The sequence below is a fragment of the Natator depressus genome, chromosome 4 (assembly GCF_965152275.1).
Source record: "Natator depressus isolate rNatDep1 chromosome 4, rNatDep2.hap1, whole genome shotgun sequence".
NCBI classification, from domain to species: domain Eukaryota; kingdom Metazoa; phylum Chordata; order Testudines; family Cheloniidae; genus Natator; species Natator depressus.
This window is the reverse complement of record NC_134237.1, coordinates 92,179,909-92,205,791: the sequence shown is the minus strand read 5'-3', so window position 1 is coordinate 92,205,791 and position 25,883 is coordinate 92,179,909. Positions and strand designations below refer to the sequence as shown.

Genomic DNA, 25,883 nt, shown 5'->3' with positions numbered 1-25,883 from the left:
TGTGTCCCCGAGCAGGGTAGGGCGGCTCCAGTCACCCACCACGGTGAGGAATTCCGGGCGCCTGTTCTGTGCTTACGTACAGCAAGGGGGGGGGGGTCCCGTTATTAGCAAGGACGAGACACCCCGTGACCTGGGACTAGCCGGGAGATGACGGGCTGCGGCGCCGACAGCTCACGTGCAGCAGGGGGCAGTGACGCGCTCCAGGGCGCCTGGCCCCGAGCCACAGCCGGGGTAGCCAGGCGGGCGCCCGGCCACGGCCGGGGCCGCTCGCTACCCACGGGCAGCTCGCCCGGCGGGGCGCGGTACTGCGCCTGCCCGCACCGGGCGCCGCCTGGGCGCTGGGAGCCCCTGCGGGGAGGGGCTGCGGGCGGCCCGGGCCACAGAGCCCAGCCCGCTCCGCCGGGGGTGGGGGTGGGGGTGGGGGCAGCGCACCGGCTGCGGGGGCGGGTCTCACCTTCAGGACCTGCTCAGCCGGGAGCTTCCCCAGCTGCAGCAACATCGTCCCGTCCAGCCTGCACCTCGGGGGTCGGGGCGAGCAAGAACACGTGACCCTCGCCGCTCCAGCTCGGCCCTCCTCCGGAAGTGCCGTGAGAGACCCTCGGCGGGAGAGCTACAGAGCGCATGCGCAGGGACAGTGGGCCTGGCGGGGCGGGGCGGAGGCTGGCTGCAAGCGCGCATGAGCAGGGAAGGGGGTGCGGCTTGTCTTGGTGCCGCCGCCGCAGGGGCTCCTGGCTGTTGGGGGTCTCATGGGGTGGGCGGTGCCCCAGGGGAGTCGCTGCCTTTGCTAGCCTGGGGGAGCGGCGGGGCCCCGCGGGCGGGAGCGGGGTGAGGCGCAGCCTGGCGCGCTGGAGGGGCGCGAAGCCGTTAGCCTGCGCTGCCGCCGCCAGCGGCTCGCTCCCGCCCCGAGCTCTCCCGGGGGGCGGCGACACTTCCCAGCGGGGGTCCCGTAATGTTCGGGCTCGTTCTGCGGAGCAGGGGCCCACAGCGCAGGGAGGTGGCCGGGCTCCACTGCGGGGGGCTCCTGGGAGCGGGAGCTGGCGAGAAGCCCCATGTGGAAGAGGCTGAGACTGTCAGACGTCGCGGCCGGCTGCAGGTCTGCGTGGGATTTCTTTGGCAGCAGCAGCTGGGCGGGGAGCCAGCGCTCGGGGGCCCGAATGCGAGAGACGGAGGCCTTGTCTACACTGCCACTTTACAGCGCTGCAACTTTCTCACTCGGGTGTGAAAAAGCACCCCCCTGAGCGCTGCAAGTTTCAGCGCTGTAAAGTGGCAGAGTAGATAGTGCACCAGTGCTGGGAGTTGCTCCCCTCATGGGGGTAGTTCTTGTTGCGGCACCATCTCCCGGCAATACACAGCCACCTGAAAAGTGCTGTCGTAATATCGGCTGTGTAGACATACCTTTGCTCTGGCCTGGACTGGTGCTCTGGGCCTCAGACAGGAATTGCTGTTACTCCTTTTGAAGTCTTAACTGTTTAAACTGCTAAACGCCCAGGATATTTGCAGACTTTCCTTTTCGTGCCAGCCCTAGTAAAATACCCTTTGCTCACTCTTGTGTGAGTGGTCAGTGAGACACATGGGATAGTGCCTATAAGGCCTAGCTGCTGAAGCACCTACAGTAATTGCCTGTGAGTACTCATGGGGGAATTGTGTGCCATTGCTTGTGCACACAATTCATGTCTCATGCAGATTTTTTTGCTTCCGTGCAGAAAAATGACTTTCTGACAGGGAAACAGAGGGAAGCTGCAAGCGCAGTCACTCACCACTCCCTAGCTGCGCAGGTACATTGTTTCAGGCACCCGGAGCAGCCGTCAGAGAGGTAAATCATCACAGGGCTGGAGACACCCTAGCCAGTGGCTCCTACCCTGAGCTGGGATCAGCTGCTAGTCCTCGCTGAGCTGGAGGCAGGAGAGGATGGGACTTCCTGTTCCCCTGCAACAAGTGGCTGGGGCTGTGTCAGACCCACCCCCAGAAGCCTCCCCAAGCTGCAGGAAACTCAGGATCCTCCCCTCCTTCCTGCCCCCATTGCTCCTCAGCTGTGGGGGAGGGGTTACTGTATGGAGAGCTGCTCCCCCATCTGCCCAACTCCCATGCAGCCCAACCTCCCATACCCAGACACCCCCTGCCAAGCCATACCCAGTACCTTCCTAGTCCTCCATACCCAAACCCCACCCCACTCAACCTCAACCCCTGCATTGGGAGCCCCCTGCACCCAGACCCTCATCCCTGTACCCAGACCATCCCCCATTGAGCTCCCTGCATTCAAACCCCCACCCTGATGAGCCTCATCACCCTGAGCCCCTACATACAGACCCCGATGCCACTGACCACCAACTAGTTATGCCCAGACCCCCTGCTGAGACACTCGCACCCAGACCCTTCCACTGAACCCCAACCACTTTCACCTGGAAGCCCCTGCAGAGTCCTATTGCCCCTGCACCCGGAACCCCACCCCAATGAGCCTCTGGGCATCCAGATCCCCCCACACCTAGACCCCCCCCCCACTGAGTTGCCTGCACCCAGATTGTTGCACACAGAGTCCTCTCCCCCCACACTTGGATCCTGTCTGGTTGATCTTGACTGCCCCACACCTGGTGCAGAGGGGCAGGGCCCCAGGGTGTTTCTGGGGAAGGCCCAGGCCTTGTGCCGTGTCAGGGTTAGGTGCAGCCTCACCACTGAGTCTGTGTCCTAGGGTGGAGAGGCTGCAGGGTGATCTCTCATCTTCGTGCTTCCCACTGGCATGCTGGAGCCTCTGCATTTATTTATTGACAAAACTTGCAGAATATTGCAGAATTTTTAAATTTTTTGATGCAACATTTTTAATTTTTGGCACAGAATGCCCTCAGGAGTACTCTGAGATGTGGTACACTTGGTATGCTAATGGCACCCTTGGGGTTTGGTGTACTGAACAGCCACAATAATTACAATTAGTAAAACCTTTTCAAGTCGTTGAGTAAAAGGTGCTGTGGAAGTGCAAAGTATTTATTTAAACAAATTAACAAACTTCCTCAGCATGTGTAATATAAATGTATGAATTAAAGCCCCATTATAACAAAGTACTGAAAGCCTCTGCTTAACTTCTTGCCTGTGAATAGTCCCATGAGACTTTAATTCATTGAAGTCAGTGGGACAACTCTTGCTTAAAATTAAGCTCCTATGAGAGAGTTTATGAGAGTGGGTGCTAAAATGACAGACCCATGAACAAGTTGAAGAAACTGTTACAATACTCCATTGGTGGAGAGTGGCACTATGGAAGACCACATGATGGTTAGCTCTGCTTGAAGCACATCTACTCCAAACGGTGGCATAGGCAGTGTTACGCTTTTAGAACCATTTTGTGTGGATGTTTCATGTATTAAAGTAATGTCAGGGGAACAAATGGGTAGGATGCCATATTTCACTTGTGTAGATAGTTGCAGTAAACTCCCGGACAGGCAAAATTACTGCTATTGAGCTAGGGTGGCCTACAGTGGAGTTTGCTCTTTCCAAGGGAAAGTTTTTGTCCATCTCAGATATCTCTTATAGTAATAAATCTGTGTTTTTTCAGAGTATACATTTGCCATTCTTGCTACATTATCAATTTCCAAAACAGTATAATGGCTTCTGAAAAAAATAAACATTTAACTTTAAAATTTAAATCTAAATAGTATTTGATGCTATAATTGAATGTACAAAACAGCAAATGTATAGATGAATAAATTAAATTTTAAAATCATTTTCAGTAGTAATCCCATCCTCCTGCCCCTCCAGGCATTTTCACTTGTAACCTTGTCTCAAAAATGCATGGTAGATAATTGGAAATGAGGCCAATTTCATCTGTTTGTAGTACAGTCTCAGACGCAATAAAACAGAACAGCAGGGGGAGTGTTACACAAAACAAAGCTTCAGGTGATCAAAGGTAACATGAAATTAAGGGACCGGCTGAAGAAAAGACAATTTGGGGAAAGAAAGAAAACCTGGGTGAATAGAGACAACATATGCACATAGAGGGTATGTCTACACTTCAGACTTAAGTCAGTAGTTCGACGTACAATCACCTCAGTAATTACTGCACTCTATGTCTACACTACTCTCCTTTCGGTGGTGCACTTCCTCACCAGGAGTGCTTACACTGACTTAAGAGGAGCAGTGTGGGGAGAGTGAGAGCCTGGGCTCTCAGCTCCACATGCAGCTCCCTGCTGGAAGCCCAGCTTGCCCCTTGAGCTCTGGGTGGGGAGCTTCATGCCCAGAGCCTGGGCAACTGCAGGGCTCCCAGTGTGGAGCCAGGAACCTGGATACAGCTGGGAACCTGGGTGGCAGCCTGGCTCAGAGCAGGGAGCATGGACCTTGAGGGGCAGCAGGGAGCCCGAGCCTGGCGGAGAGCGAGATGTCCAAGGGGCCGCCTTGCTAGAGCTGGAGTCCCCCACCTGCCCTGTAGTGATAGCTCAAGGACAGGAATGACAGCCAACAGCTGATGTAAGTAAGATAGTGTCTACATGGACACAGTGTCGCCCTCACTACACCAACATAGCCCCCCTACACGTCTTGTGGAGGTAGAGTTATTGTGTCAGTATAGTCGGGCACTTGCATCAGTGGGAGCATGGCTGGAGCGTGGGCACTGACATAATTGGGTTGACATAAGCTGCCTTATGTTGACCTAGCTCTGTAGTACAGACCAGGCCAGAGATTGTTGATCTCCTTCAGCTGAGAGCTTCTCATAGAACACAATGTGACAGGGCAGCAGACTTGGCACACGGGTAGAAAATGTATTTGATTTGGTGAAGCCTCAGTGAAGAGACTTTCTAATTTCATACACATTTTTCAATTTTGAATAGTAAAAAATGTCACTTAGGATAACCATGGCATAATGGCAAAACCCTACATTTACTTTACTGAGGGGTGAGGAGGATGGTGGGATTGGGGCAGGAGATCAGAACTGGGAAATGTTCCTGAGCCATCCTGCAATGGCAGAGCTGTTTGGCTCAGAAGCCTGAACAATGCGCTTCATAGCAGTTCTAATTGTTCTTTTAAAAAGGACAATCTCCTCTGCATTGCTCTCAATGGCAGCATATAGACAAGGCCCTAGGAGCTTAAAGTCTTTCAAAGTGGCAGACTACTCCTTCATGACATGTTTCAGAGTAACAGCCGTGTTAGTCTGTATTCGCAAAAAGAAAAGGAGTACTTGTGGCACCTTAGAGACTAACCAATTTATTTGAGCATAAGCTTACTTCATCGGATGTAGCTCACGAAAGCTTATGCTCAAATAAATTGGTTAGTCTCTAAGGTGCCACAAGTACTCCTTTTCTTTTTACTCCTTCATGGTGCTCCTTCAATCTCCCTCAGCTTGCTAGTCAAAAGAATGCTCTGCTGGAGTCATTTCCAGCTGCTGCGTCAGTGTGCCAGTGGGGAAGAAGCTTCCTGCACACTTTTAACAACCCTCCCCCATTTGTGCAATAAAAGGTCGGATTTTGCTCTTAATTTTAATATACATTTTTAGGAAACCAACTTTGCTAGCCATTCTCCCCTTTGGGACCTATAGTTCTATACTCTAGAGGAGGGGTACTGTATTGTGCTTTACTTGCAAGTGTCTTGGTCTCACTTTCTGAACAATCTATCAGACCTAGGCTTTAGAAGTAATTTTGTATATTTATTTAAATCAACCACTTTCTCTGCTTTTTTTGTGGGATGATGATGATAATAAATGAATTGGGAAATATTTAAATTGATTACTTTTCAAGTTTATCCACCAGAACAATTACACCAGACACTGTTTGCATGTATATTTCATCAGTCTCATGTTTTCACACTGCAACAGTTGCAAAGCAGAAGGTATGTCTACACTAGAAATGCTACAGCAGCACAGCTGTAGCTATTCTGTCACTTCTTCTGTCACTATAATAAATCCACCTCTTCAAGAGGCAGTAGCTAGGTCAATGGAGGAAGTGTCTACACCAGGGCTTACGTCAGCTTTTTGCTTTGCACAGGGTATGAAATTTTTCATAGCCCTGAGTGATGTAGCTAAGTTGACTTAACTTGGTAGCATACACCAGCCCAAAGTCTGAGGCCTTGTCTACGCTTAAACGTTTTGCCACTTTAACCATGCCAGCATAGTTAAAATGGCAAGTCTAGCCCCATACAGTAGATGTAATTATGCCTTATAAAAGTGCTTATGCCAGAATAGTTTATTCTGATTTGGTGAAGCAAAGAAGCTATACTGGTATGCAGTACCTTATACCAATATGATTGCATTTTATAAAACTTTTTAGGTGTAGACCAAACCTGAGGCATTAATGGCAATCAATGAACCAATCTGATTTAGACCAGGAATCCAGCAAAGCTTAAATATAAACTTGTTCTTTTGTACTAATGAAGTGACAACAAGAAATTACATGTACTGTACCTTTATTTAGTTCTTACACTCAGACCTACCATTCAAGTTTATAATAAGAAAAGCTGACTAGACAACACTGGATTGATGCTCTGAGCATTTTTATTAGCTATTTACTCTGTACAGTATATATTCTGTAACATAATCCTCACTCTTAAATTGTTGCAATGGTTGGAGACTCCTTGTATTAATATTACAGTTGTAAGTTAAGTATACTCTTGAGAACATTTATGCTCTTGAGATCAAAGCTAAAACCCTGTTTCCTAATGTGGTTCTGGAACCATGTTTTTTCATCCACACTGGCAATAAAATTATGTTATGACATGCTGGCACCTATCCATGCTAGAGAACCATGCACTATGGATAAAAGCACAACATGAGTACTAAATGTGTGTAATTAATTGTTATAACTATTTGCTCATGCTTTTCTTGTAGTGTAGACAGACACTACCAAAAACATCCTGCAGCAGTGTGTATCAATTTAAGTGCATAATGCAAAGCTTACAGAAACCTTCTGAGTACCCTCAATACATACCAGCCTCATCTCCCCTACACTTAAGTTTTTTTTCTTTGATGGGGAAAAATCTGTCAGTTTGAAATATCTTCTGGTGGTTCTTAATCTTCAGGGGAGGCCCACAGCCCTTTACCCTTCTGGCCCATTAGGGGTAGACCCAAGGCATTTATTCCTTCTTCTGAACTCGGCTGACTTTAGAGGTATCTTTTGACTCCTTTTCTAGATAGCTTTTGAGTAGGAAATTTCTTACCTCTGTGAGGTCTTTAGCCTGGTATCCTAAGGGCAGAGAACCATGGACATTTCACTTCCTATCTTCCTGTTCTCTTCTAATACACTTGAGGACATAAGCCATCAAGGAATGACAAGCCAAGACAAGAGGAGGATTCAAATGATGTTATAAGATGCCTTATAGGCAGGAGCAAAGCTGCATATGTACTAAATGACCACCACAATGAGGAATAACATTAAAAATACATACAGTACATGAAAGAACTGGTGTTATGGTGGTGACAGAGGGGGATGCATGAAAATACTATAATGCTAAAGGGGAAAGAAGAATCTAATTCCTGAAGTCCCATGTTGTTCACATATGACCTCATCTCCTTGCTGTTTTGGTGTTTCCATTTCTTTGGCCAGGAGTGCGTTCCTTGACCCCCAAGCATATACTTATGTCCAGGAGGGAAAAAAAAAAGTGCTCTCAGGTTATAAGAAAAAAGGCAATGATAATAAATGGGGATATCCCCGTTCAGCGTCAACCCATTTGATCCCTTACTCATAGAGGAATGACAGCCAAGGAATGCAGTAGGAATCTCCAAGGACAGGGGTGAACTGATGGGTCCTCTTCCTGCAGTCACTTAATTTTGAGTAGAGCCTCCTGCACTAACGTGGTCATTTCCAAGACCCTGAGACCTGATGCCGTCCCAATTTATTTTCTCCATTAACATTAACAAGCACAGGTATATTCCTGAGTATCTTGGATCTTGAGATTTCGTTGAGATCACATATCTCCCCATAACTATAGTCCATCAAGGGGACAAGTTTTATATATATACGCACATCTTTTTTATGGCTATCAGCTCTCTGGATAGATAAAGCATTCAGAATAGTTTTGCTGCATTGTGACGTTTTCATCAAATGCACAGACACTACAATTTCAGACCCATTTCCAGGCATGTTCCAAAAATGGCAGATGGCCAAAGATAGCATGCACATGGTGCTTGGAATCAACAAAGTTAACATAATAAAAGCATTTAATGACTGTAATGTGTACAGCTTGAGATTCTTTCCACACAGACTGCAACTCTGTATCAGTGTCCATTGTTAGGACAACCCTCTGCAGGAACCCTGATTGCAGTCATTCTGGAAGTTGGAGGAACATTTCAAATATTATTTTTCTTCCATCTCTAAGCTGCGCAGAGTGCAGGTGATTATGATTGGCTTCTTTGAGATGTCATGAGTAGGGCTGTGTAAATAACCAATTTTTTGATAAGGTGGCCAAACCGAAAAATGATAAAAAATAATTTTGGATCAACCCCAAATTAATTTTGTTAATGTTTCAGCAAAACAGAAAAGTAAAAAAAAAAAATCATTTTGGGTCAAGTGAATCATTTTGTTTGATCCAATAAATAAATATGGAAGTAAAATTCTAAACAAAAAGTTGATTCAAATCAAAAGAAAACATTTAATTTAGAAAACGTCAAACCAAAAAGTTTTGACTTTCTTGGAATTTTCTTTCTTTCTTTTCTTTTTAGCTGAAAAAAATTTGTTTAATTTTACATGAATTTGTGAAATGTTGTGGTTGACTCAAATATTCCTTTTTCTCCCCAAAAGAGTTTTATTCAAAAAATTTTGCCCAACTTTGTCTAGTCAAGAGCATGTTTAGATACCAATGGGAAAATAAATGGTTTATCATGGTCATTGTTGCGAAGACCTCAGTGTCAGTCCATTGACTCTGTCCTAGTGGAATTTTGCAGAAACTTAGGGTTACCAGACATCCAATTTTTAAAGGGACAGTCCAATATTTAGCCCTCCTGCATGTGTCCTGACTTTTTCTTAAAAACAGGCAAATTGTCCCATATTTTCTGTTCCCCACCCCCCCATCAGTACTGGTGGGTCCTGCTGCTGGCCAGATCCCTGCTTGCCAGCCCCCCGCCCCCCAGCAATGAGTGGGGCTGTCCAGTGGTGATCATGGGGGTGGGTGTCCAAGGCTGGTGGCGGGGCAAAGCTGCAGCGCGCAGGGCCAGCCACTCCCCCGCTGGTCCATCAGTGCAGCCCCTGCTGCATGCCGGCTCTCAGCCACCAGGGCCCCGCTTCTCCGTTCTGTTTTCAGCTGGCACTGGCTGTGCAGTGTGAGCTGCGGTGGCTGGTGAGTGCGGGCAGGCACCAGGCGGCAGCCGGTTACGTGTTGCCTCTGCTGCCCATCCATCGACCCTTTACATGCTCCCCCTCTCACTGTCCTCTCCATGCTTTGCCCCTTTACCCCCCTCCAGCCCTGCTGCTCCTCCATATCCCCCTGGCAGGGTGTGCCTTGCTCCCAGTGCTGTGCGGAGAACCAGCCCGTGGTCGGAGTGCTCAACTCGCCAACAGGCTCCTTCCTTCCCCCACTGCCTCTGGCTGGGCAAGCTCAAGACCCTCCAGCCTGTGGCGCTGGCCAGGAGGAGCTGAGCCCTGCATGTGCCAAAGCCCCACACAGCCCAGCATGGAGGGCAGAGAGCACCGGGCAGGGAGGGTCAGGTCAGTCGGTCACCTCTTCTGTGTGAGAAAGATGTACAGGAGTGCGTGTGTATCACCTCTCCCCGTGTGAACCCTAAAGCCTGAAAGATAAGAAGTTAAATAAAAAGAAACCAACTACACAGTATTTCTTTTTAACAGAGGCTCAGTCAACTTGATGTTAATTTGAACGTATGTTCTGCATAGTTCTGACTGATTGCTCTTGAACTCACTTGAATACGAGAAATACGACACATAACCAGATGTCCCGTATTCAGCATAGGGAAATATGGTCACCCTACAGAGATTAGTATCAGAGGGGTAGCCGTGTTAGTCTGGATCTGTAAAAGCGGCAAAGAGTCCTGTGGCACCTTATAGACTAACAGACGTAGTGGAGCATAAGCTTTCGTGGGTGAATACCCACTTTGTCGGACGCATGTAGTTTTTTTGCTGCAGGATGGCTACCTTTAAATCTGCTATTGTGTGTCCAGCGAGATTGAAGTGTTCTCCTACAGGTTTTTGTATATTGTCATTTGTAATATCTGATTTGTGTCCATTTATCCTTTTAGGTAGGGACTGTCAGCAAAAAAACTTCAGGACCAGACTTCAAAGAGAAATAGCTGAGCTTCAGTTCATTTGCAAATTTGACACCATCAGCTCAGGATTAAACAATCCTGTGAATGGCTAGCCCACTACAAAAGCAGTTTCTCCTCCCTTGGTGTTCACACCTCAACTGCTAGAAGAGGGCCTCATCCTCCCTGATTGAACTAACCTCGTTATCCCTAGCCTGATTCTTGCTTGCATATTTATACCTGCCTCTGGAAATTTCCACTACGTGCATCCGACGAAGTGGGTATTCACCCACGAAAGCTTATGCTCCAATACGTCTGTTAGTCAATAAGGTGCCACAGGACTCTTTGCCTACAGAGGCTGTAATTCAAGTAATCAAGCTGTGCAAGGGGCTGACCCATTAAATGTTCATACAAAGCAAATATTTTTATGCTAATCTCCGATGTTCAAGATGTTTCCCATAGATGTTCAAGATGAAGGTACCAATGCACATATTTCCCCTTTGATCATTCTGCATCTTGCTGCCATATATGAAGGTCACAGGTGGGGATAGGTTTGATGGCTTTTCTTTATAGCCAGTCTGAGTGAGGAGTCCCTTATGTCAGGATAGGAGGAGAACTTTCCAGTTGTGAAGCTATGCAGTTCTGGAAAGGCTGAACATCAGGCAAGCAGAAGGACCAGGGTTGTACAGACCTAGCCACTCTAATGACACGCAAAATGTTGAAAAATAATATTATCCTCGCTTCTAATGCTAACGAAACAAATCAGTATATCAGTTCTGATTTTCATCTCATTTTCATTCCCTGCTTGTAGATTTTCACAAGAATGAGACAATATATTTTGATATTTAATAATATTTTGTCATTCTCAAGATGTTTCCTTTGTATTTAATAAAACATAAAAGGAAATGCCCTGTAGGTAAACAATGGTGACTCTTAGCACTTTCAATTAAAACATCAAGCAGAAATTGGAACATACATTAAAACATGCTGTACCAACACTTGGTAACAGCCAACAGGGTAGAAACTTCTGCATTAGCAACATGTATATGCATCCACTGTGTCCATCTGATCTCAGCAATATGAGGGATTAATTTAAAATATATATATTATATACTTCTGCGATTCATAATGTCATCACATTATGGTTCTACTGTAGTTATCTATGTGTCTTGTTTCTTGCATATAATATTTAAAGATACCTAATGCAACATCTACACTGTGTAATCCTTATCTGGATCCATCATGAAGCATGACTGCAATGGAGCTATGTGGATTTACATCAGCTGAGAATCTAGCCCTTAATTTTTAAAGATAGTACTATCAAATATCACTTTGGGGAACTTATGTATTAATGATATTAAAATATTTTGTGTATTTATTACTAACTACAAATGCTAGATACTCAAAACTTATCATTGGCACTAATTCCGAGAAAAATCCAAACTAGGCATGAAGACTGAACTGTTTTATCACCCTTAAAGGTAATCCCCTCTAGGATAACGCACATTGTAGAGGCAGTATGGAGTTCATATGGATATGTTCCATAACTGTTCTGTGGATAAATAGAGAATTTCATTCTCTAAGCCTGGAAACCCAGCACATTTCAGAAACTCTAATTTTACTCAGTCTTTTACTGGTAGCCTAATTCTGTTTTGATTGAAGTCAAAGATAAAATTCCTGTTGACTTTAGTAGAAGCAGTTATGCTTTTGAAAATTCCACTCTGAAAGCCCCACTCTCTCCTCAGACACTAAAATACTTACCTCTCTCATTGAAATAAGTGGGAGTTGTGCATAAATATACAAAAGCAGAATTGAGTGCTAAATAAACTGGGGGATATACATTAAATTGGAAGGGGAGGCTCAATTTTGAAATATGGGGGCCTTATTAGGACATCCAAATCCTGCACGTGGGTGCTCAAATTGGCCTTAGACACATAAAACAGGTATCTCAGTGCCCACATGTGGAATTTGGATGCCTTAACTTACACACCTAGGTATAACAATGGGCTGTAAAATGAGATAGATTGTGTCTAACCTTGCATGAGAAGGGATTGGAAGTGTGTGTTCAAAGTTTATTGCCCACCTGTGTCCCAGTGTAGGGACCGATCACAATCACAGTCCTTGCATTCATCAAGCACCAGGACTGATCAAAATTAAGTTCCAGGGTGGGGTGAAGGTAGAGTCATACCCCCTTTGCTGCTCTGGCCAGCATGGTTGACCAGTACAGCTGAATGTACATATGCACATTGCACTTCCTTCAGGGTCAGCTGGGCCACTCGTCTGCTGGTCCTAGAGGCATTGTGCCATGGACAGTGGGTTCATACAGTCAGCACATCTCCACTATCCTACAGATTTACACACACACACACACACACATCAAACTATCTTTCTTAACATCAGGCCAGTTTATAGTCCACTGCCATTATCATCAATAAATCTTCAAGTCTCGAGCACTAATAATTACATTATTAGAGATCTTTGTGTAGTTATTGTTATGCTTTATTTAAAGTCCATGGATATCAGTTAAAAGTAGGCTTGGAAGGACTAGATTTTTATTGGTAAATGTCCATTTTAAACACACAAATCAACAAAAAAATATTTCCATTGATAATAATAGAAATTTACAGATAGGCAGAGCAAGAAAAATGCTGCTTGAGACCCTAGAGCTTAATTTTATTTTGTATATTTTGACATCTGATGTTGACAATTTGTGTTTTAACAGTTTTAAATCTTTAATTTTTAAATCTCAGTGTCTGTCATTAAATAATTATTGTCTGACTCCCCCCCAGTGACTGATCCCCCATAATATCCCACAACTATGAAAATTTAAATTTATAAAAATTGAAAACATACTTAGAAATAAACAGTGATATCTGTAAAAATTATAAAATTAAAAATAAAAATTGAATTCTGCCAAACCTTGTTAAAGGGTAGTGAATAGACTTTGATCTACCAATGGCTGCCACATATAGAGAGGATATCGTGGATGTTTATAAAAGAACTGTACTAAAGTAACCAGTGTCATTTTGTCTTTGTTGTTACTTGCAACAGTTTTGACTATGTGAACTCCTACATTGTCTTATAAAATGTCTATTAAAGAGATAACTGCAAAATGTAAAGGATAACGAGAGTAAAAAGAAACTAAGGTCATATCTACACTTACAAGCTTACAATGGCAAAGCTGTACAGCTGTGCCGCTGTAAGAGCACTTGTGTAGCCACGTTATGCCAACAGGAGAGAGCTCGTCTGTCGACATAATAAAACCAGCTCAGTGAGCAGCGGTAGCTATGTCAGCAGGAGAGCATCTCCCGCCCACATACTGCTTTGCACATGAGCACTTACGCCAGCAAAACTTATGTCGCTCGGGAGGGGGCGGGGTTCACACCCCTGAGCGACAAAAGTTTTGCCGACATAAGTGCTAGTGTAGACATGGCCTAAGAGACTTAAAATCATTGAAAGATTACAGTAATTACACACCACAATTTAAAATAGAATCTGAATGATGCACTGGTGTATTTCTTCATCTGGACAGCTCTACTGATATTGCCACCGTGACAAGCTTTGGGTTTCATATTACTACAACTAGCAACTAGAAAGGGTAGGTAACCTTAGTAATTGTCCAGGCTGACTTACACAATTTGCAAAAAATTTGCCAGAGACACAAAATACTTAATCACAGTATCAAGACAACATCCATAACAAAACTGCAGAATCCAGATATTCCATCAGCAACTAAATACTACGGTGCTTTAATGTGTCTTTTCCCCTCAGCTTTCACTCACTGGAAATCATTTCCCCTCCACCACCTTCAGCATTGCTCTGACCAAGTGCTGATCTTCCTGTCTATCCAGAGATTAATTTTTTCCATCATTACTTGCCAACTCTTGCCGACCCAGCTTCTGTTCACCTACAATTGTTAACTACTTCATAATAGAGTCTCATCACAGAAGTGCTCTATTTCCTTTCTTTCCTGTTCACAATATCTTAGTTCTTACATGCATTCTCAAATCCTTACCATCTCTCATCTGAGCACTAGCTATGGTGAAGAAGGCTCTAAATTGATGCTCTTGGGCTCTGTAGCAATGATGCTTCAGCAGGGTAATGAGTTAGACTTCAAGACTACTAAATACTATATTAGTGGCAGGACAAAATATTTAATTACTTAGCACTCTCACCAATAAAATAACCAGAACAAAGCAGACAGTTAATGTTCATGAATAATATCCATACACAAGGAATACATTTCAGGGTGAAAAGGAGGCCTGATCCACTCCAGAAAAATGTAATTCAAAAAAAAATATCTAGCAATATATACTTACTAAGCAGTTCAAAATACTGTATTCATGTTTTGAGCAGACCATTGATTTTAGGGAAGCAGTTTTAAGGAGACCTGTGTTAAAAGGTTCCAGCTTGCTTTCTGCTAGCACCCAACTTTTAGTGTTGACTTGATTGGTGCTTCACTAGTGTGATTAGACATGATAGAGTACACTAGAACTGACATTTTCAATAATGAACTATAGCTTCCTGACTCCGAGGGCAAATTCTGCTTTTAGTTACACCAGTGCAACTCCATTGATTTCACCAGTATAAGTGAGAGCAGAATTTGGCTATTTTCTACTGTTGAACAGCATCAGATACATAAACATTAAAAGAGAAAAACTGTGTACTTGTTTGTAATGACACAAATAACTCACTTGTAACTTGATAACTCATGAGTAATGTGGTCATTTCAGACTCATGCCAATAAAACCATTCTGTATTCTGTCACATCATGCCACACTGTAGCCTATGAATCTTGTATTTGTAGCTCCAAGAAAACCTTGTCAGCTTACTTGAAGCCATTATGTACCCAACTGAAGGAGTGTGAAGTTAATCACAGGACTACTTTTGATTTATTTGCATGCACGAGGTCCTTTGAAGTACAAGAGGTGGTATTTACATGGAATGATAATGTCTGTTATAGTAAAGAGATGGATCACTTTGTACAGGAGACAATGGCCCTGGTTCTCTTCTAACTTACACGGGCTTTGCAATGGTTTAACACCACTGACATCATGAAGATACTTTTGATTTGCATGGAGTAAGTGAGATCAGAATCAGATTAACTGTTATTTAACTAGTTTTTAGAGCTGTTGCAAGTTCTGGAAAGAATCCAGTTTCCATTCTGCCTGTGTCTGAGGCCATGTCTACACTACAATCATTGGTTGATGCAAGTTACATCGGCATAAAGCCACTGCAGTTAGTTTATTGCTTGTGCACATGCATACTTGGCAGCTTTTGTACTCACCAGGAGTGCTTGTGTCAAAGCACAGTGCAGTACACTATGGGTAGGTATCCCAATGTGACCAAGCAGCAAGTGTGAAAAATCGGAAAGGGGTGGGAGGTAATATAAGGGGTGGGAGGTAATCTATATAAGACAAAGCCCCAAATATCGGGACTGTTCCTATAAAATTGGGACAGCTGGTCACTCTACACATGCCACCATCCAGAAAATTTTTGCAGTGCATCATGGAGTAGAAACAAGTAGTGCAGGGGTGACTGGGAGCAAGGGAGTGAGTTCCCATCATGCACCTTTTTCCATCCCATAATGTTATACATATCCCATAATTTTTGCACTTAAAAAAAAATCCTACAAACCTGTGCAGCATTTTCCTTGTCGACCATCTCTGACAGAGTCACGGAGCCTGCAGTACTCTGCGCGATCGTCATGAACACTGCAAATACAGAACCCTTGATCCTTTGGTATTTGCAGGGCCGCAGGAAGAACCGCCACAACAGGGGACCTGATGATTTCGTCAAGCACAGATTGTTGAGGGACATAGCAATAATCAATTCAAGGTCGTTGGTAGCATTCGTGCAGCAGGTGCAAATGTCAACCCTCTCTTTTTTGGCCTGTGTCCCCTAGAAACACAAGGGACCCCAAATTCTATAGGCTGTGTAGGTTTTTGTTAACATTGACTTACCACCTTTATCTTGCAGTTAAGGCATGTGTTAGAGACAATATTTATTGTTACAGCATTTTATAATTTAAATTGAATCTTTCCAGCTATACTTTGCAATATTACCAGTTGGTACCTCTTTCCCATAATCTTTTCGGTTATTTCTTGGTCATTGACTTGTGTCATCATTTCTTGTCTCCAAGGCCTAAAATAGCTAAGCTAAAGTCTTGCAGGCCTCAGCCCACAGTTTATTGCATTTCAGCTTGTCTTACTCATGTCTACTACCTAGTTCCTCTAAATGCTGATCAATCTTATACTTTTATAATCCTACAAATTAACTCTGATTGACATACAATGAATATATGTAATATAACATATTGATGAATCATAACATCACACAATAAATGGATACTTAATAATAATAAATTAATAATAATAATAAATTAAGATAATTGACTACACTTGTCACAGAGTACCTCAGTAGAACGGGCTTCTTTTCTATCGTTATGCTAGTTTTGGTGGATCACCTGGAGTGTTTCACTAACATCAATTTAGGCTGGTCAGGGAAGGTGTGTGATGCTTGCATCTTTAAGAACACACGACTCTTCAGAAAGTTGCAAGTAGGACCATCTTTTTCCAACCAGAGATTACCATTGGTGATACTGAAAGGCCAGTAGTGATCCTGAGGAACCCAGCCTACCTCTTATTCCCCTGGCTCATGAAGCCAGACACTGGCCACTTTGACAGCGCCATGGAAAGATTCAGCTACCAACTCCATGGGTGCAGAATGATAGTGGAATGTGCTTTCTGTAGACTGAAGGGTGCTGGCAATATTTACTCACAAAACTGGATCTCAGTGAGAAAAATATCCCAATGGTTATAGCTGCCAGTTATGTTCTTCATAATTAAGGCTATGATTATATGCTGCCTGAGAAGCCCCATTATCTCCCTCTCCTTTTTCCTGTTGGGACTCCTCAGTCTTTCTCCTGTCTGCCATATTCACCTTCCAGGCTCTCTGTTCATGGTCTGATACAGCACTGGCTTGCAGGATTTCACTGAACATATCCTCCCTAGTCTGCTTCTTTCTCCTCCTCACAGAATCAGCTGTTCTGTGATTGAGGAGGGGGCACCCCTCAAGTCCTCAACAACAGCAACTACAGATAAAACAGACAGCTGTATTAGTGGATTTACAGTCACAACAGACAGGGAAAGATACGTTGCAGAATGAGATGCTTATTGACACTTTATCTTTGGAGCGCCTCAGCACGGCATCGCTCTCCAGCTCCAGCCATGGTAAGTATGGCCTGGCGGGGCAAGGGAGGAGGCAATGACAAGGGAAATCTTCAGTTGCATGAAACAATAACATTTCGGACTCTATTTCCTAACTTATGAGTATAGGTCAGTGGCACTGAATACTGGCACTATTTTCAACAGACAGTGGAGAGATTAGCTGATACCTCACTCCTGAAGGTTACAAAGGCGTAGAGAACACAGCTGCTACTGGCATCCTGAAGCTGCCTGGGCCTGTATGCTGCTAGTCCCTTTACTGCAACAGTGACTACTGTAGTCCTCATGGAGTGGCATGGGGAAGTATTCTACTATGGAGGAAGAAATAAGGCTGCCATCCCTGGAAACCTTTGACAGAGGATTGCAGAGTATCTCATGAAAGTTTCATCAAGATCTCTCCAGAGGATAAAAGAGACAGCCTTAGACATATAAACAAACTGCTCCAACCCACCTCATGAAGCCATTCCTATGGGGGAATGAAAGCAGATATCAACTCTACCTCTATTTGTTGTTCCACTATTCTTCTCTTATGAGTCAAACAATGAAACCTGTATCCTGCTGACTTGAGGCTGGGCCGTGCGCCATCTTCTTGTTTAAATATTGTAAGGAAAAATGCATGCACAGACTTACCCAAGGTTCCTTCCCCTTTATCAGGCTTGACCTTGCTTGGCTGGTGTGACCAATTAGACTGCAGTGGATTGTGAAACAAGTACTGACTCATGGCACAGCTGGATACCCCTGCCACGTGTCCCCCTTCCTCCTCTTCACTCTCACTGTTTACAGCAGGGATCTCTGTCTTGGGCTTCTTGGAGGTATCCATGGTGGTCTGCAGGGTGCTGGTGAGGTCACACCAAGGATAGCATGCTCGTAAAAGTGGCAGGTCTGCAGCTGACTTTGTGGTATGCTTGCTGCAGTTCCTTTGGTTTCAAGTGGCATTGCTGTTGATCCCTCTCCTACCCCTTCACCTGTATCCCCTATTCAACCTTTCATAGATGTCCACTTTTCTACAGTTGGTTCATAGCTGTGCCTGCCTGGCCTCTTCTCCCCATGGGAAGTCCAATATCTTCTGTCTACTTTAGGCAGGAGTGCAGTGCACATCTAGTGCATGGAGCCAGCACTTTTCATCAGGCAACTGCATGCAACAAGGGAAAGCTGCTAGCTGTGCTCATCAAGGTGGACAATCAGGAAAAGGCATTTCAAAAAAATGCAGGGTTTTTAAAGGAGTGTGTGGCTTCCAGTTTCCATGACCTCTGGGCAGTGGAGTTCACAATTATGACGAGCAGTCACTGTCAGGCATTGTGGGACAATGCTGCTGTAGGACTGCTAGGGTTGATGTAGATCATGCAGTGTCTACACTCACGTCGACCTCAGTGGGGTGATCGTGGCTCAACACCATTCAGGGAAGTGGTTTTACCGCCTCACCATAACAGAGCGCTTATGTCAGTCAGAGACAAATTTGAGTTTAGACACCTGCACAAATAGATTGATACAAGGTGACTGTGACCCGGTGTGCCTGTGGTAGCCCTTACTGAAAATGCTGAGGTCAGGGCAAGCTGCAAAAAGGAGAACAGATACTCTCAAAACCGGTGGTTAACACTGAAGTTAAACTCACCAACCAGTCACAGACTGTACTTCTGATCCCCCACACTGGCTATCAAGAAGTTAAAAAAAGAAATCACGCAGCCCCCTTATTGCATTCCAGTTCTCTGGCTTCCAATCAGCACCTAGGTCCAGTACAGTGAGAAGTTATGTAAAAACCTCTGCTCACTGTACAAAATGTTATTCTGAACCCCAAAGGGCTTCTTTTCTATGCCACATTGCCAGGTCACTATTAGGTTGGATCTTACCCCAAATACCATGCTGCCAGCCAATCATTTAGTGTCTAAAATTAAAGGTTTATTATAAAGAAAAAAGAAAGAACAAGAAGAGCGTTGTTAAATGGTAAAGCAGTCAGATACATACAAAACTTCAAACTCCACATATCAGCTCTTAGCAGTATTGGTAGTTTGTTGGCTTGAAAGTCCCACAGGAGCACATCCACAGCTTGGGTGGGTCATTCAGTCCTTTATTCAAAGCTTCATTTATAGAAAAGTTACCCCAGAGGTAAGAATTAGGAATGAAGACAAAATGGAGATAGTGCAGCTGCCTTTTATAGTTTTTGGCCAGGCAGCCAAATACTTTGTCCCAAACACAAGCTTCCCAGCACATGGCATGGAAAAGCCTTAGAGCTCTCTGTCCAGAGGCATACCACATGCCTTGCTGACTCATAAGGTGTATTCCCTGGTTCCTTTCTCTGGGTTCTTCGAACAGGCTAGGCAGTGCTGAAGCCAATCTGTCTGGCAGTGTCTCCCAGATGCACAGCACAAGTGGGAATTCTATCCAATCTCCGGACCTAGGATGGTGAGGAAGGAGAGGCCTATTCTTCATTTCATAAGCTCCGGTAAGGACCAGGGAGGCAAGTGGCATGTGCAGAGAAACGTCTGTCTTCACTCCTTGTGGAATGCCTTAGGCAAATCTTGCAAGGCCCAGAAGAGAAAGGTTTAAATTCTTCTAAAATGCCCTAATGCCATTAATCTCCTCCCTGTGAGGCTTTGCCTTCACTGGTATACCACATTAGCTAACACAGTTTGTAGTTTTCACATTTATTATTAATATAAAAGTAAGTTCTTGGCTTCCCCCTAATGTTCACCTTGACCTGCTAAAACTTGTAAAAACTACAGTCTGTCTTCACTAAGATTTTACTATGTGTTACCTAATACATGGTAAGAAAACCCCCTTCTTCCTTGTATGGACAAATCCTGAAAGAGTCAAATCCTCCCTGGCATCTCAAATCATCCTCTTCATTATAAATGTTAAACTCATCCAGTCAGGAAACAGAAATAATACCATGTGATATAAACAACCAATAATTCCATGTGGTATATACAAGAACAACTAGCCAACTCACCTTGCATTTTGGATATTGAATATCAGTGATCTGTTCACAATCAATATAGAGAGGGTAAGAAAAGTTGCTGAAAAATTCATTGAGCAAAATGAAATGAAAAAAAATCTGAGAATAATCACAATCTGTTTGTAGATCTTCAACAAGCGGAAAGAAAGTCTACATTTGTTGATAGATTATTTGATATGAATGACTGGCTCAGCTTTCTTTACTATCCAGTAAAATGGATTCATAAAATGAAGATGCAGAGTTAAGGTTATTTTATGGGCCAGATATAATTGGCTGATAAAGAAACTTGCAGAATTACATAGATGATGTATACAATGATACTGTGGATATACAAGTGTTCTTAGTTTGCACATCAAAGCCATTTTGATGCACAATAAAATTCTTATAAATTGTAGCAATGTAAAGAGGCTAATAACATGTTTATAGCTAAAGATAAGATAAGGCTGAAGATTAGCTATGGGGAATTTTCACCACATTGTAGTAAAATGAGATAAGTCAACATACAGTGAGACAAGCCCATCCCTGGTGTTATTCTACTGAGCTGAGACTAGAAATCATCATCTTCTCTCAGCTCCCACCCTGCACACTCTTTCATGGGCTGAAAGGGAGTGGCTATTGCTGCGGTGTCCCCCTCACCCAGAGCTCTTGCTCTGTGTCTACTACGTAGGAAGCCCTGATCATTATCCCATCATGATAGCTCAACTTGGCCTAGAATAAATTCAGTATCTAAATTGGGCTATGCTGATGGGATACTAATTGGGGCTCCCAATATTATAGTTACAGTTACAGAGCTAGAGCTCCAGACAAGGGGGACACAGAAACACCTATCTTTCATGGACCTTTGGTGTGCTGGACTAGGAGTCAGGAATAGATCATGAGTAGGGCTGCAGATTTGTCCCAGTGTTTATAATAAAAAATCACAGAGTAATCATGGTACAGTTAGTTAAAAATCACAGGTTTAGGGGGAAATGGTGTGTAAGGTCATGGGAATGCCATTTAAAGTGTGTGTGTGTGTGTGGAGGCTCCGGTCCTGTGGGGCTGGGTCCAGCTTGCTACTGCAGGCATTGTATCGTGGTGAATGGAGTCAAAGGACCACTCAGGTTTGGCCCCGCTGCCCCTCCATCATGATGGGGTGCAGGGTGGCTGAGACAAATTTGAGTGAGAGGTGCTGCAAGTCTGTGAGTCAGGTCGCAATGCTTGCAGTGGAAAGCCAAACCCAGCACTGTGGACAGAAGTCACAAGAGCCATCACTGCTGGGTGAGTTTATTACAATTGCATACACAAAGACAAGTCACAGATAAACAGAAACATCACAGTATCTGTGACATTTTTACCTCTGTGAAAACCCTGCAGCCCTAATCATGAGTTCTTGTCTAAGCTCTTCTACTTCCTGGTGTTAATTCTGTGTGGGAGCTCTTGTTATTGAGCAATGCCTCTTACTTCTAACTTAGGAGAGAAGCAAGTATTATTCACCAGTTTTACAAATAAAGTAACTGAAAGATCACTTTCTGACAGAGCTGGCAATAGAACTGAAGTCTCTCCAATGCGTGGGACTGCCTTTCAGGATGAAAGTGCCAAACCTACATGCTTGGCTGTGCTGCCTGTAACCACTACACTACACCACATTCCTCTCTAGGGCTAAGCACAGAATAAAATCCAGGGTTCTCAGCATTCCTCAGCTGTGTCAAAAATAGATGTGTAAACCACTGACAAAGTGTGAGGATATTATAGAGGATAATAACCGACTATGGCAACCATTTACTCCTTTGTTCCATTGTTCCAACAATGCTGATGACTAATACAGGGGGTCAATATGGTTCCATGTGATATGTAGCTGTTGAAAGATGAGTGGAGAATGAGGCATAGGTCCTCTGCCAGAGGTGGGAACAGAAGTCAGTTCAATCCCTGGCTTTGTTGCAGACAGCCTATGTGCTACAAGGAAATTCACTTAGACTAGAATTTTTTCCCCTTCTTTTTTTCTTTTTGTCCTTTAATAGTGTTACATGGGATCCTGTGGGAGAGAGTGAATGGGTTATAAAAGAAAGTGAAGAGCTTGTAAATTTCAGCAGCTGTGGAGTTGACAGCATAAAGGTATGTGTGTTAACACAGTGTATTAGGGCACTGCTGAAAGAGGGCAGAGATAAGGTTTCATGGGCAACCTTAACTGTGCATTTTCCCCAGTTTTCAGAAGTTTGAGTTTTGCTCAAGTCAGCATTCTGCAAGGGGATGACATACCACCAAGCATCCTTAACTCTGCATTAACGTCGCTTGGTGTAATTAAATATAAATCTGCATGAAAACTGTAACATTACTTAGCAGATGAATTTTTAAGGCATCCGTAGAATCAGGAATGCAAGATAATATATGAAATATAAGCTGTAAGAGTGAAATTCAGGCTTCCCTATTAAAGCCTAATTACTTGGTCTTAATGTAGGGAACTAAGCAGAGTTAGGCTGGGCAGGTTATTAAACTGCTGAGTAAGAGATTAAAGTCCAGGGCTCCTTGGTAGCATTATCTGAAATGCTTCCAGTTCCACGTGCAGGGCCAGTTAGCCAGGAAGAACTGCAGGGTTTCAATATGTATGTTGGATGAGACGATAGTGTAAGGAGGAGGGGTTTAGGTTTATTAGGAACTGGGGAACCTTTTGGGAAAGGAGGAGCCATATAAGAAGGGGCTCCACCTAAACCAAAATGTAACCAGGTTGCTGGTATGTAAAATTAAAAAGGTAAAAATTAAGAAGAGTTTTTAACTAAGGGCCGGGAAAAAGCCCACAGGTACAGAGGAGCACATGGTTCAGACAGAGACATCCCAATTCTCTATATCCTAGAAAAGAAGAGAGGATAGAGGTTGATAAAGTACAGGTAGGAACTGAAGAAAAACAGTCAAATGAAAAAGAGTCCCATTCAATTACATCCCCTAACAGTAGACAGCTAAAAAGTGAAAATTTTATAAGTATATACAAATGCTATAAGTCTAAATACTAAGATGGGTGAACTAGAGTACATGGTTTTAAGTGAGGATATTGATATAATAGGCATTGCAGAAACCCCATCTCAAAAAAGATATAGAATTGGAAAAGGTACAGAGAAAGGTAATAGAAATGAGTAAGGGTATGGAACAACTTCCATGTGAGGAGAGGTTAAAAAGATTGGGACTGTTCAGCTTGGAAAAGAGATGACTAAGGGGGATATGATAGAGGTCTATAAAATCACAGAAAGAAAAAAGTGTAGAGAAAGTGTACAGGGAAGTGTTATTTACTCCGTCACATAACAAAAGAACCAGGGGTCATCCGATATATTTAATAGGCAGCAGGTTTAAAACAAACATAAGGAGGTACTTCTTCACACAATACACAGTCAACCTGTGGAACTCATTGCCAGGGGATACTGTGAAGGCCAAAACTATAAGTCAGTTCAAAAAAGAATAAGGCTATGTCTACACTGAGCACCTTACAATGGTGTGATTGTGCCGCTGCAGCCGCGCTGTTGTAACGTGCACAGTGTAGCTGCTCTTTGTCCCTGGGAGAGACCCCAATGAGGGGCAATAGCCTCATCAACGGGAGAGTGGCTCCTGCCAATGAAGCGCTGTCCACGCGGGTGCTTTTCATCGTTAAAACTTTTGCTGTTCAAGGGGCTGTTTTTTCACACGATTGAGCAACAAAAATTTTAATGACGAAAGTGCCAGTGTAAACAAAAAGTCCATCAATGGCTATTAGCCAAGATGATCAGGAGGCTATTAGCCAAGATGATCACCCATTCTCTGGGTGTCCCTAGCCGCTGCCTGCCAGAAGCTGGGAGTGGACGACAGGAGATGGATAAGGGAATAGAGAGTATGCTTATAAAATTTGTGGGTAACACCAAGATGGGAGGGTTTGTAAGCACTTTGGAGGACAGGATTAGAATTCAAAACTACCTTAACAAATTGGAGAACATAAGAATGGACATATTCTGTCAGACTGGTTCATCTGGCCCAGTATTCTGTCTTCCAACATAGCCAATGCCAGGATACTGGGCTAGATGAACTACTGATCTGACCCAGTATAGCCAGGGCCATCCTTAGGATTTATGGGGCCCTACGCAGCATTATTAAACTGGTGCCCCTATGCCCGACGGCAACCTGGGCTTGCAGCCCAGGGGAGGCGGGACGAGGCAGCAAGGATATTGAGCCATCGGGCCCGCCGCACGGTGGTGGAGAGTCACAGTTCCCTGCAGAGACCCCCATACCCTCTCCCTCATGCAGAATGTGCGGCTCCCATGCATTCGGCTCTGTCAATATGGAGCCTGCCAAAGGACACTGCAGCACGTGCTGCGTGTGTGGGAGCAGACCTGCTCTTACCTGGTGTCAAGGGCGGTGGGTGAAGCTGCCACTTAGGGAGGCTAGCTGTGGCCCCACCCATACTCCAACCCTGCTCAGCCCCAGACCCTTCCCCGATTCTGCCCAGGCCCCGCCCCTCCCCACTGTCTCCCTCCTCTCTTCCCTCCCCCTCCCTGCTCTCCCCCTTCAAGCCAAATCTCTGAACCCAAGTGAAGCAAATGACATTAGAAAGAAATTGCAAAGAGTGTTTTTTTCCACAATAAAATGGAGCATGTTTTCCACTGCATGCCAAAAGGTGAAGACTGGACATGCAGAAGGTACCTAATTAAAAGCTCTAAATTTAGGAATAAAAAAATATCAGTCACAGGTATTTTGATATACCCTGAAGTTTGTCAGAGATTTATTTGCAAAACCTTTGTAGTAAGGGCAAGTCAGCTGTCCTGCTGAATACAATCTTAAATATTAAGGAATACATGATGCATCTCTTCTCTGTTTTACATTTTCTTAATCAGTATTTCTGAGCTGATTTTATATTTTAAATGTACTCTTAAGTCTCCAGAAAGTAATCATTCCAGATTACTACATATTTAACTCACTGAAACAAAGACATTATTTTAAATTAATCAGTCACAGAGATTTATTGTGTTTATAACAATGTTCATTGTTTTTAGAAAAAGGGAACACTAATTTTCTTTGTGTGATCTCCATAACAACAGACATGTTTATGAAATTTCACCAACTTTAAAAAAATATGTTTCCAAAGATTTTAGACATAACAAAGGATTTTATATCTTACTAAGGTACTGATTTTGCTGGAGGGTTCTCTTAAAACTAGTTCATGAAATCAGAAGTAAAGAAAGGGAAACTCGTTTGTCCAGCTATGTGGAAGGAAAGGGGTGTTTTCCCTTTACGGGCTAGCGTCTCTTCAAAAGGGGGGTGAAGGGAGAAAGGGATGGACAGAAAGGACAAGACGACTTTGGAGGCAAGTTTTTTTGTACTATAGTAATTAAATTTAAAATGTGTATTTTAGATAAGAGTGGTCTTTTGAAGGATTTATTTAAAAAACTGTATGTCTGAAGATCCAACCATTTAAGGTTAAAGATGAATACTCAGATTGTGGATCTAAAAACCTATGCAAGTATTTTTAGAGATGTGACTTTATAATCTTCAGCAATCTTCTAATGAAATATTTTTAAAGCAAATTTTAAACTAAGGTCCTGTAGACTAACATGTT

The 25,883-nt window shown here is 43.8% G+C and overlaps 2 protein-coding genes across 3 annotated transcripts in view; one reads left to right on the top strand and one right to left on the bottom strand.

Moving 5' to 3' along the window:
• Nucleotides 1-622, bottom strand: part of COMMD8 (COMM domain containing 8) — a 43,838-nt gene extending 43,216 nt beyond the window's left edge. The window contains exon 1 of one of the 2 annotated variants that reach the window (XM_074951465.1): nt 455-622. In XM_074951465.1, the coding sequence (XP_074807566.1) occupies nt 455-499 (45 nt within the window). In that variant the 5' untranslated portion in view covers nt 500-622. The remainder of the gene's footprint in view (nt 1-454) is intronic. The other variant, XM_074951466.1, reaches the window with a different exon arrangement.
• Nucleotides 623-1,800: 1,178 nt separating this feature from the next.
• The window catches only part of ATP10D (ATPase phospholipid transporting 10D (putative)), a 113,432-nt gene continuing 89,349 nt past the window's right edge, over nt 1,801-25,883 (top strand). Inside the window, exon 1 of the mRNA XM_074951462.1 lies at nt 1,801-1,813. The gene's annotated coding sequence lies outside the window, so the exon portion shown is untranslated. The remainder of the gene's footprint in view (nt 1,814-25,883) is intronic.